The 12536-nt window shown below is 47.5% G+C and overlaps 1 protein-coding gene across 1 annotated transcript in view; it reads right to left on the bottom strand.

The window, feature by feature from the left end:
- Nucleotides 1-12536, bottom strand: part of DRAXIN (dorsal inhibitory axon guidance protein) — a 64048-nt gene that overhangs the window by 1242 nt on the left and 50270 nt on the right. Inside the window, exons 4-6 of the mRNA XM_088466194.1 lie at nucleotides 9970-10044; nucleotides 4681-4770; nucleotides 1-117 (exon numbers count right to left, since the gene is read on the bottom strand). The exon at nucleotides 1-117 is cut by the window's left edge and continues 1242 nt beyond it. Coding sequence (XP_088322320.1) covers nucleotides 5-117; nucleotides 4681-4770; nucleotides 9970-10044 — 278 coding nt within the window. The 3' untranslated portion in view covers nucleotides 1-4. The remainder of the gene's footprint in view (nucleotides 118-4680; nucleotides 4771-9969; nucleotides 10045-12536) is intronic.

The following is a 12536-nucleotide window of genomic DNA, read 5'->3' as shown; positions in this document are numbered from 1 at the left end:
TATCTCATACAGAAATAAATGATCCCTGATCTTTGATGATGGACTCGGGATTGACGCAGCGGCCCTTCCTCCTGGTTACTCTTTGATGGCGGTGGAATTTGGCGTAACAGCGGAGACCTGTATAAATAGAGGTAGATATAAGTACATAACACTGGGAAGCTTACACAATACTGTATTGTTACATTCATGGGCAACAACTGTCAGTAAATTCACTTATACTCAATCAGGTAATTTAGCCTGTCTGTATAATAGATATCATTTATATATCACCCACAACAGCTTCTTCCCTAATGTCTGCTTTCTATGTTATAGGGAAGCTGTAGCTCAGTGTACGCATGGTACAGCACTCTGACATCACTATTACACGCCAGCTGTGACATCATCACTGCCCTGCAGTACAGTCATGCAGCCTGATCTCAGGTGGGCCCAATGCATGGTCAGAGTCAGCAGCTGCGCCCGCGGGTTACCGTGTACCAGACATGACGTGGCTGCTGCCATGTAATACACTGCGGTATATCACTACCAATGTGGCCTCTCAGGAAGTGACTGATTACGGCGTGTACGATACTCCTCACATTATCCCAAGCCGTGCACTGATGACCATGGGGTCTATAGCGGAGATTTATCAACCAGTTATATTCTTATTATCACCCGCTGAATCTTAAATTGTGCTCTGACCATGGCACCGTTCACGATACCCCCAGATTGGGCTGCATGTACAGCTGACCGGGGATATATATCGGTAACGACCCCCCGGGAGCGCACATGGAACGATATCGCCTAGTGTATATGCCCCATTAGTGAGGACACGGATGTCCATAACACATAACTTCTACTAACTCCATATAATGACTGGTGACAGCTGTAATAACACCCGATTGTGCTCTGCCTTTATATACAAGCAGTGATGTAATGTACCATACGCCAATCCCTATTCCCTATACACAACGTGCCCTGGTACCTGCAGCATCATTATACAGCTCTGTACATGACCATAGTAATGTGTGAGCACCCTAATACCGTATTACTCACACATAAGAGAGAGCTGGGAATACTGTATAGTAATGGAGAGCGGATAGCACAAGGCTGCTGTAAGACATAGCTCCCTAATACCGTATTACTCACACATAAGAGAGAGCTGGGAATACTGTATAGTAATGGAGAGCGGATAGCACAAGGCTGCTGTAAGACATAGCTCCCTAATACCGTATTACTCACACATAAGAGAGAGCTGGGAATACTGTATAGTAATGGAGAGCGGATAGCACAAGGCTGCTGTAAGACATAGCATCCTAATACCGTATTACTCACACATAAGAGAGCTGGGAATACTGTATAGTAATGGAGAGCGGATAGCACAAGGCTGCTGTAAGACATCGCACCCTAATACTGTATTACTCACACATAAGAGAGAGCTGGGAATACTGTATAGTAATGGAGAGCGGATAGCACAAGGCTGCTGTAAGACATCGCACCCTAATACTGTATTACTCACACATAAGAGAGAGCTGGGAATACTGTATAGTAATGGAGAGCGGATAGCACAAGGCTGCTGTAAGACATAGCTCCCTAATACCGTATTACTCACACATAAGAGAGAGCTGGGAATACTGTATAGTAATGGAGAGCGGATAGCACAAGGCTGCTGTAAGACATCGCACCCTAATACTGTATTACTCACACATAAGAGAGCTGGGAATACTGTATAGTAATGGAGAGCGGATAGCACAAGGCTGCTGTAAGACATAGCACCCTAATACTGTATTACTCACACATAAGAGAGCTGGGAATACTGTATAGTAATGGAGAGCGGATAGCACAAGGCTGCTGTAAGACATAGCATCCTAATACCGTATTACTCACACATAAAAGAGAGCTGGGAATACTGTATAGTAATGGAGAGCGGATAGCACAAGGCTGCTGTAAGACATAGCATCCTAATACCGTATTACTCACACATAAGAGAGCTGGGAATACTGTATAGTAATGGAGAGCGGATAGCACAAGGCTGCTGTAAGACATAGCACCCTAATACCGTATTACTCACACATAAGAGAGAGCTGGGAATACTGTATAGTAATGGAGAGCGGATAGCACAAGGCTGCTGTAAGACATAGCTCCCTAATACCGTATTACTCACACATAAGAGAGAGCTGGGAATACTGTATAGTAATGGAGAGCGGATAGCACAAGGCTGCTGTAAGACATAGCTCCCTAATACCGTATTACTCACACATAAGAGAGAGCTGGGAATACTGTATAGTAATGGAGAGCGGATAGCACAAGGCTGCTGTAAGACATAGCTCCCTAATACCGTATTACTCACACATAAGAGAGAGCTGGGAATACTGTATAGTAATGGAGAGCGGATAGCACAAGGCTGCTGTAAGACATAGCTCCCTAATACCGTATTACTCACACATAAGAGAGCTGGGAATACTGTATAGTAATGGAGAGCGGATAGCACAAGGCTGCTGTAAGACATAGCATCCTAATACCGTATTACTCACACATAAGAGAGAGCTGGGAATACTGTATAGTAATGGAGAGCGGATAGCACAAGGCTGCTGTAAGACATCGCACCCTAATACCGTATTACTCACACATAAGAGAGAGCTGGGAATACTGTATAGTAATGGAGAGCGGATAGCACAAGGCTGCTGTAAGACATAGCATCCTAATACCGTATTACTCACACATAAGAGAGCTGGGAATACTGTATAGTAATGGAGAGCGGATAGCACAAGGCTGCTGTAAGACATAGCATCCTAATACCGTATTACTCACACATAAGAGAGCTGGGAATACTGTATAGTAATGGAGAGCGGATAGCACAAGGCTGCTGTAAGACATAGCATCCTAATACTGTATTACTCACACATAAGAGAGCTGGGAATACTGTATAGTAATGGAGAGCGGATAGCACAAGGCTGCTGTAAGACATAGCACCCTAATACTGTATTACTCACACATAAGAGAGCTGGGAATACTGTATAGTAATGGAGAGCGGATAGCACAAGGCTGCTGCAATACATAGCACCCTAATACTGTATTACTCACACATAAGAGAGAGCTGGGAATACTGTATAGTAATGGAGAGCGGATAGCACAAGGCTGCTTTAATGTTTGGGATAACCAGTGCTGTGTAGGTGTGGTCAGTGTTATGTGGGTGTAACCAGTGCTATGTAGGTGTGGTCAGTGTCATGTGGGGATGACCAGTGCTCTGTAGGTGTGGCCAGTTTCATGTGGAGATAACTAGTGTTATGTAGGTGTGATCAGTGTCATGTGGGGATGACCAGTGCTATGTAGGTGTGGTCCGTGTCATTTGGGGATGACCAGTGCTATGTAGGTGTGGTCAGTGTCATGTGGGGATGACCAGTGCTCTGTAGGTGTGGCCAGTTTCATATGGGGATGACCAGTGCTCTGTAGGTGTGGTCAGTGTCATGTGGAGATAACTAGTGTTATGTAGGTGTGATCAGTGTCATGTGGGGATGACCAGTGCTCTGTAGGTGTGGTCAGTGTCATTTGGGGATGACCAGTGCTCTGTAGGTGTGGTCAGTGTCATGTGGGTGTAACCAGTGCTCTGTAGGTGTGGTCAGTGTCATGTGGGGATGACCAGTGCTCTGTATGTGTGGTCAGTATAATTTGGGGATGACCAGTGCTATGGAGGTGGGGTCAGTGTTATGTGGGGATGACCAGTGCTCTGTAGGTGTGGTCAGTGTCATGTGGGTGTGACCAGTGCTGTGTGGGTGGGACCAGTGCTGTGTGGGTGGGACCAGTGCTGTGTGGGTGGGACCAGTGCTGTGTGGGTGTGTACCAGACATGACGTGGCTGCTGCCATGTAATACACTGCGGTATATCACCCTGTGTGGGTGTGTCCAGTACCATGTGGAGAAAACCAGTGCTCTGTTGGGGCTCTATTTATTAACATTATTTTTACTAAAATAAAGTGATAAAGGCTGTTTTGTGTTGTCACACCCTTTTCACATTATTTTAGCATCACCTATAGTTATTACAGGGCAATTGGAGTAGAATTCGTAAAATTCTACTCCAACCCCTAAGTATCACTTATGTTTAGTAAAGCAGATCGCATTTCCCATAACAGCTGTGTGTTCTAAACAGAGCCCAAGCTGATTACTGTAAAAACAAAAGATGTAAAAAAAATTTTTACTTACCTGACTCCAGGGACCGGTGGTCGGGCCTCCGGTGATGTCTCCCCTCCGGTGAGCTGGTCTCCCATAGTGTGGTCATCAGGTGATCGGGTCCCAGTGCAGTATGGGAGATCACCTGATCAGGGGCATGGAGGACATCACTGGTGGCCCGGATCATGCAGGTAAGTGTAATTAAGGGAGAGGGGGGGGGGTCGCGGGGGGTCCGCGATCGTGGAGGGTCCGCGATCGCGGGGGCAAGGCTTAGCGCCGGGGGGCGGAGCTTAGCGCTCATTACAATGCTGTCATAATAATGGGCCTATTTTTATAAGGAAGCCTGGAGCTGTATTCCCCTCCGCCCCATCTGATGCTTACAACATTTGTGTCCCTATCCGATGCTTACAGTACAACATTCGGGAGGCATAACCTTGTGACTGCGCAATGTTTATATGTCACTCTGCCACGGGTCTGCTGATCTACCATATATCCCAATTGGCTGACTGCACTGACTCATGTAGCATGTGATACCGACCTTCAGTGCACATACAGTCATCAAAGCACTTGTTATTGAGGCCTCGGTTGTGCGGCTTGCAGAGGTGCTCCCGTAAATCACAGCAGGAACCTGAAAGTGAAGGAGAATAATAATGTCCTGTACACACTCGGCACACAGGTGTCCCCCCCGTGTACTGTACACACTCGGCACACAGGTGTCCCCCCGTGTACTGTACACACTCGGCACACAGGACAAGTAACTGATCTGATTCCAGGCCACCATATGTCCTGCGAGAGAGCCTGAGAAAGTCCCTGCTCACCTTCCTGCCTGCACCATGGACCACGGGCACTAGGCTGCTGCTTCTCCCATTATAGTGACAGTGAGCCTGGCTCTTTTTACTACGCTTTTAATTTTCTACTTACATTTTTTTATTGTTTGTTACTTATTATTTTTATCAGCACAAACATTCTATAAGCCGCAGTATTCAGCCTGATTATAACTATACCAGGAGACCTGCAGTGTAGGGGCCCCACATCACTACACCAGGAGACCTGCAGTGTAGGGGCCCCACATCACTACACCAGGAGACCTGCAGTGTAGGGGCCTCACATCACTACACCAGAAGACCTGCAGTGTAGGGGCCCCACATCACTACACCAGAAGACCTGCAGTGTAGGGGCCCCACATCACTACACCAGGAGAGCTGCAGTGTAGGGGCCCCACATCACTACACCAGGAGAGCTGCAGTGTAGGGGCCTCACATCACTACACCAGGAGACCTGCAGTGTAGGGGCCTCACATCACTACACCAGGAGACCTGCAGTGTAGGGGCCCCACATCACTATACCAGGAGACCTGCAGTGTAGGGGCCCCACATCACTACACCAGGAGACCTGCAGTGTAAATCCCAACTGGCTGACTGCACTGACTCATGTAGCATGTGATACCGACCTTCAGTGCACATACAGTCATCAAAGCACTTGTTATTGAGGCCTCGATTGTGCCCCCAAAGTTCTGTTCTTGGACCTCTCCTATTCTCCCTCTATACGTCCTCTCTAGGTGAACTCATCAGCTCTTTTAACCTCAATTATTCTCTCTATACTGATGATACTCAGATCTACCTTTCCTCCCCTGAGCTCTCCCCCTCTCTCCTCACTCGTATCTCCAACTGTCCCTACCACATAACATCATGTCCCGCTATTTCTTTATCTATTGAGGGCACAACTATCTCCTCTAGCCCCAAGGTGCGCTATTTTGGAGTTATCCTGGACTCCTCTCTCTCCTTCATACCACACAATCAGCACCTCCCACAGTCCTGTCATTTCTATCTCTAATATATTTCTAGGATCAGTCCCTATCTCACCCAGGATGCCACTAAAATCTTCATACACTCACTGGTGATCTCCAGATTGGACTACTGTAACCTTCTCCTATCTGGCCTCCCCAACTCCCATCTCTCTCCTCTCCAGTCTGTCCTCAACGCTGCTGCCTCTCCAAACGCTCTACATCTGCCTCCCCTCTCCTACAAGCCCTCTGTCACAATTGGTGTCTGCGAGTTACCTGTCTCAGGTGGTGATCGAGTTTCAACGGAGTCCGGCATGACTGGAATCACAGATGATGTAGATACTGTAGCTCTATTTATAAGACTTGTGTAGCAGTGAAAACTGCCTTTGATGATAAATGACAGGAACTGGAGGGACCGGACTGGGACCGGCAGGAAGACTTGTTGAATTGAACTGATGAACTAAGAACTTGACTCTGGACTGGAACAACGTGGACTGAACTGGTGAGCTTGGAACTTGACTCTGGACTGGAATAATGTGACAATGGCTGAAGGGAAGTCAGGTAATGCTGAGACGAGCGCTAAACAGGGTAATCTGGAATTTCTATGACAAAGGCTGGAACTCAGGTGCAGGCTGGATTGGATAATTGGGAATAACAGGTTTCAGGAAGGAATGGGTAGGTTTGGGAATTTTAGGTTCAGGGAGGGAATAGGTAGGTAAAAAGGGACAGGAGTTGATCCACAGCAGGAAGCAAGGCAGGGAGACACAATGCAGGTTTACAGAGTGCCAGGGACCAACCAGGAGTAGGACTAGCAGCAGAGCACAAGCCAGGCATTGCTGTAACAGGACGACTGGATGCCAAGTATTACTGTAGCAGGTTTTCGGGATGCACCAAGGGTTGCTGCCAGCAGGTTTACTGGATTGCCAGGTTTAGCTGTAGCAGGTTTTCTGGAAGCACCGGGGGTTGCTGCCAGCAGGTTTACTGGATTGCCAGGTATAGCTGTAACAGGTTTTCTGGATTGCACCAGGGGCTGCTGTAGCAGGTTTCAGGGATACACTAGAATGCAGAAACAGCACGAACCATACACCACGGGAAGACAAGATGTTCAGGCCCAGAATGCTATCAGGGGAGGATATATATACCATGGGTCTGGCAGCAATTGGTGGATACGGACAGGTGGTCTGGTAGTAGCATTCTGAGTGGTGGAAGGCACAACATGCAGAGGGAGTATTCATCTCTGCAGCTCTGAGAATCAGAACCACACCTGTGATTCCAATCAGGGCTAGCAGTGCTCACAGACAGAGGAGAGGCCAGGTGCAATAATCAGGGCAAATCCCCCAGGCAAATTACACACACAGATCCATGGAGCAGCTGACAAGGTAAGTGTCAAGGCAAAAAAGGTGACAACTAGACAGGGTCGTGACAGTACCCCCCTCTTTATGGGTGGACTCCGGACACCAAAACAAAAACTTTCTTCAGACATCTTCCCAATTCTCAATTTCTTGGGATACTTGGAGTAGAAAGTCTACAAAGGAGATAGTTCAAGACCTTCGCCGATTCTTCTTTTTGCTGCGAGAACGTTTTGTGCCAACCAACGGACAAGGAATCTCTGGTAACTCCTGTGGAAATATGTGGCTGGGAAGGACAGGATCAGAATTTTGGGAGGAACAGTAGCAGAAAGGGGACAAGGAGGTGTGTGCACAAGTCATGTTCTGGGTTACAGATTCAAAAGTGCTGCTCTCTTGGGATGCCTCAAATTCAGCACGTTGGCCCTTGAAAACTTGACCTTGTTTGGACTTCAGGGAAGTGGAGGACAAATTCTTGGTAGCACAAACAGACACTTCTCCCTGATAACAGGAACTTGAAACCCCCTCCTGGGGTGCGAGACTTGAGACCCCCTCCTGGGGTGCGAGACTTGAGACCCCTTCCTGGGGTGCCAACTGGAGTCCCCTACCGGACCGGCAGAATCCGGGCTGGGACCGGAACGGGCAGAATCCGGGCTGGGACCGGAGCGGGCAGAATCCGGGCTGGGACCGGAGCGGGCAGAATCCGGGCTGGGACCGGAGCGGGCACTGAGACGTTGACACTTGGAACCACTGCTGGAGTTGCAAAGGAAACAGTCTTTAATGAAGTGGTCAGAACTCCCACAATAGAGGCAGAGCTGTAAATATTTGCGCCGATGGCGTTCGGCCACAGAGAGCTTGGGGCGTGGGTAACTACGATGTCTGACATTACTTGGTTCGGAAGAATCCTCGTTTCTTAGGGATTCCAAGGCAGAGGTTTTAGTCGAGACAGAGGCAGCTCTAAGAAATTCAGGAATGATCTGAAAAATGTTGCTGAGTAGAGCCTGAAGCTGTTCCAGCAGTCGATGGAAGGTAGTTAGGGGTTCAGGTAAGGTTTGGGTAACATCTAGCCGGTTATTCAGGATTTTCAAAAGCTGTAGCACTTGATGCTATACGGCCTCCTGTGAATCCAAGCGGGTGACCAGGTTATGGAAAGCATCTAGTCCCTTAATAGTTGCTTGAACCGCCACCATCGTTGGGCCTGAACACTCTGTCACAATTCGTGTCTGCGAGTTACGTGTCTCAGGTGGTGATCGGGTTTCAACGGAGTCCGGCATGACTGGAACCACAGATGATGTAGATACTGTAGCTCTATTTACAAGACTTGTGTAGCAGTGAAAACTGCCTTTGATGATAAATGACAGGAACTGGAGGGACCGGACTGGGGCCGGCAGGAAGACTTGTTGAATTGAACTGATGAACTAAGAACTTGACTCTGGACTGGAACAACGTGGACTGAACTGGTGAGCTTGGAACTTGACTCTGGACTGGAATAATGTGACAATGGCTGAAGGGAAGTCAGGTAATGCTGAGACGAGGGCTAAACAGGGTAATCTGGAATTTCTATGACAAAGGCTGGAACTCAGGTGCAGGCTGGATTGGATAATTGGGAATAACAGGTTTCAGGAAGGAATGGGTAGGTTTGGGAATTTTAGGTTCAGGGAGGGAATAGGTAGGTAAAAGGGGCAGGAGTTGATCCACAGCAGGAAGCAAGGCAGGGTGACACGATGCAGGTTTACAGAGTGCCAGGGACCAACCAGGAGTAGGACTAGCAGCAGAGCACAAGCCAGGCATTGCTGTAACAGGACGACTGGATGCCAAGTATTACTGTAGCAGGTTTTCGGGATGCACCAAGGGTTGCTGCCAGCAGGTTTACTGGATTGCCAGGTTTAGCTGTAGCAGGTTTTCTGGAAGCACCGGGGGTTGCTGCCAGCAGGTTTACTGGATTGCCAGGTATAGCTGTAACAGGTTTTCTGGATTGCACCAGGGGCTGCTGTAGCAGGTTTCAGGGATACACTAGAATGCAGAAACAGCACGAACCATACACCACGGGAAGACAAGATGTTCAGGCCCAGAATGCTATCAGGGGAGGATATATATACCATGGGTCTGGCAGCAATTGGTGGATACGGACAGGTGGTCTGGTAGTAGCATTCTGAGTGGTGGAAGGCACAACATGCAGAGGGAGTATTCATCTCTGCAGCTCTGAGAATCAGAACCACACCTGTGATTCCAATCAGGGCTAGCAGTGCTCACAGACAGAGGAGAGGCCAGGTGCAATCCTCCAGGCAAATTACACACACAGATCCATGGGGAAGCTGACAAGGTAAGTGTCAAGGCAAAAAAGGTGACAACTAGACAGGGTCGTGACACCCTCCACTGGCTCCCCTTCCCCTTCATAACCCAATTCAAGGTTCTCACACTAACTTACAAAGCCCTCACCCACTCCTCTCCCATTTACATCTCTGATCTCATCTCCCTTCACTCTCCTGTCTGCCCTCTTGGTTCAACAAATGCCGCCTCTCATGCCAACTGATTACTTCCTCCCACTCTCGCCTCCAAGACTTACCAGAGGACAGAGGGAAGGAGCAGTTAGTGCCGTGTTGCCTATGACATGTTAATGTCCCTATAACCTCCATCCAGTGAGCGGGAAGAGTAATGTATGGGCGGATTGGTCATATAAACGTCACACGGCTCTTACCTGGGAGGCAGTCCAGGTGATGGTCACACGGTTCCTCAGACAGTGAGGTAGCATTTATCTTTTCTCTGTGCTTGCCTGCAATCAGACAATGTACATGATAAGACCCCTCCCCTCCGACGTCACTACATAACATTAACGGCAATCTTACAGAAACAGGTGATAGCGGCGAGACTGCCAATCAGTGTGTTATGGAACAGAGCAGGGACTCGCTATAGGTGCCGTGCTGGGGCTGATCTATTCCCCTGGGGAAATAGGGAATCAACTTACTTATTTACTGTACAGCTATACCAGGCGGTTGCATAGTCTATTTTATGACATGTTAAATAACCTTACATTGTGTTTTGGGTATGCAAGCGGCGGTCACTCCACAATTAACACAGCTTTATTAGGTGCCCGTCTCTACGATAAGTACAAAGTAGAAATGTTCCCTAGACGGCACTCGCAACCACTTGATACATCCATATAATGAACCCACTGGGGCTGGGTATTGCATATCAACATTTCAAGACTATAATCTGATGATGTGGCAAGTGGATGTCATATATACAGTATATAAATATATTTAACAAAAAGCACTAATCAATGACACTCACCATGCCTAGATTTAGGGTGCAATATGGTATGTGACCACATTGTTTAAATAGAGATCACAGGGGCTCTGCACTCACCATAATGACTAACAACAATAATAATACACAGTGGGGTTTTGGTTCACAAATTGATCAATACATTTAAGCTTGTAGCCCCCATCACGGGACCCCACTTTACTGCAAGAATTATAACATGGAAATAGCGATCACATTAGTGTTACACTCTCAGGGTATTCTATCTGGTTCATGCACCCCTTTTAACCTGTGTAATCTATCTTGTGTCAGCTGTTTTCTAGGTGCTTTGCAACAGGTGTGCTAGGTAACAAGGTGTGCTAGGTAACAGGTGTGCTAGGTAACAAGGTGTGCTAGGTAACAGGTGTGCTAGGTAACAAGGTGTGCTAGGTAACAAGTGCGCTAGGTAACAAGGTGCGCTAGGTAACAAGGTGCGCTAGGTAACAGGTGCGCTAGGTAACAGGTGCGCTAGGTAACAAGGTGCGCTAGGTAACAGGTGTGCTAGGTAACAAGGTGTGCTAGGTAACAGGTGTGCTAGGTAACAGGTGTGCTAGGTAACAAGGCGTGCTAGGTAACAAGGCGTGCTAGGTAACAGGTATGCTAGGTAACAAGGTGTGCTAGGTAACAGGTGTGCTAGGTAACAAGGTGTGCTAGGTAACAAGGTGTGCTAAGTAACAGGTATGCTAGGTGACTGTCTCACGTATAAAAGCAAAGTTGCTGTGAGCTGTAGACCAGATAGCATACCCTGAGTGTAACCCTAATGGTGCATACACACTACACGGTATGCTCCCTGAGCGATATAGTCTAGTGTGTCCCCGGCAGGGTGTGCTCAGTGTCGTTCATGGCAGCCGCTGAATGATATCATTAACGATATCGTTCAGCGCCGGGCTCTCTCCCCCTTTCCCCAACATGCAGCAACCTGGCGACATCGTCAGGTTGTCCTGCATGTTATCCCGATGAACGATGATGACGAACGACCCGCGGGAAAGCGCGTCGTCGTTATCGTTCATCATTTTTGTGTAAAAAATGGACGATAAAGTGGACGACTGAACGATATCGTTATCGTTCAGTCGTCCACTTTAATCGCCCAGGGTGTACGCACCATAACATGTGATCGCTATTTCCATGTGACGATTCTGAGCAATAGACTAGAGACTTGTTATTACTGTTAGTTATTATGGTGAGTGCAGATCCCCTGCGATATATACAGCCTGATAAAGAGCTGGTTGGGCTCTGAAATGTTGGTGAGACTCAAGTCAATTTTTTTGCATGTAAGTCCCGGAGTGCCGACCTCAGTCTGTCCTAGGATAGACCAACAATGTATATATATATATAATTAGGGTGGCCCTCAAAACAGGTACTAGTGAACAGCCTGTGGCGAGACACTTCGCTGTTGCTAATCATAGTTTGGCGACACTCAGGTATACCATCATTGACCATATACCTCCATTGAGTCGAGGGGGCAATAGGTCCTTAAAATTGCTGCAGTGTAAATCGCGTTGGATACATCGATTAGGAACATTAAGTCCTAAGGGTTTGAATGAACACTTAGGCCTACATTGCTTTTTGTAGGAGTGTGTTAGTGCTATATAAGATTGTATTATGATGCCAACATATGTTTTGATGCCGACCACGGACTTCTGTCTGGGCCGGTTTGTGAATGAGGAGGGTTGGGCTATTATGCCTATGTATTATTTGATCATAATTGACGCATATATGTCCTGATAACATGCCTCTGACTTGATAAAGTAGCATTGATATATTACCAATATGCTATAATAATTCCGGAGTATTTTGTTCAGTTATGAGTGGATATAACTAAATGTGATCTGCATGTCTATTTAGATGTATTATTGTTATATTGCCTCCTGTTTATGTGGTTATGTGTATATGTTATATTGTCGTCATGGCAACGGGTCGCACCTGTGACGTCACTAGTGGGCGGACCAGGGTTGGACCCGGAAG

This window comes from Taudactylus pleione, unplaced genomic scaffold, assembly GCF_031769625.1.
Source record: "Taudactylus pleione unplaced genomic scaffold, aTauple2 ptg002638l, whole genome shotgun sequence".
Classification (NCBI taxonomy): Eukaryota; Metazoa; Chordata; class Amphibia; order Anura; family Myobatrachidae; genus Taudactylus; species Taudactylus pleione.
Note: the sequence above shows the minus strand (reverse complement) of the source record. Positions and strands in the feature narration are given on the sequence as shown.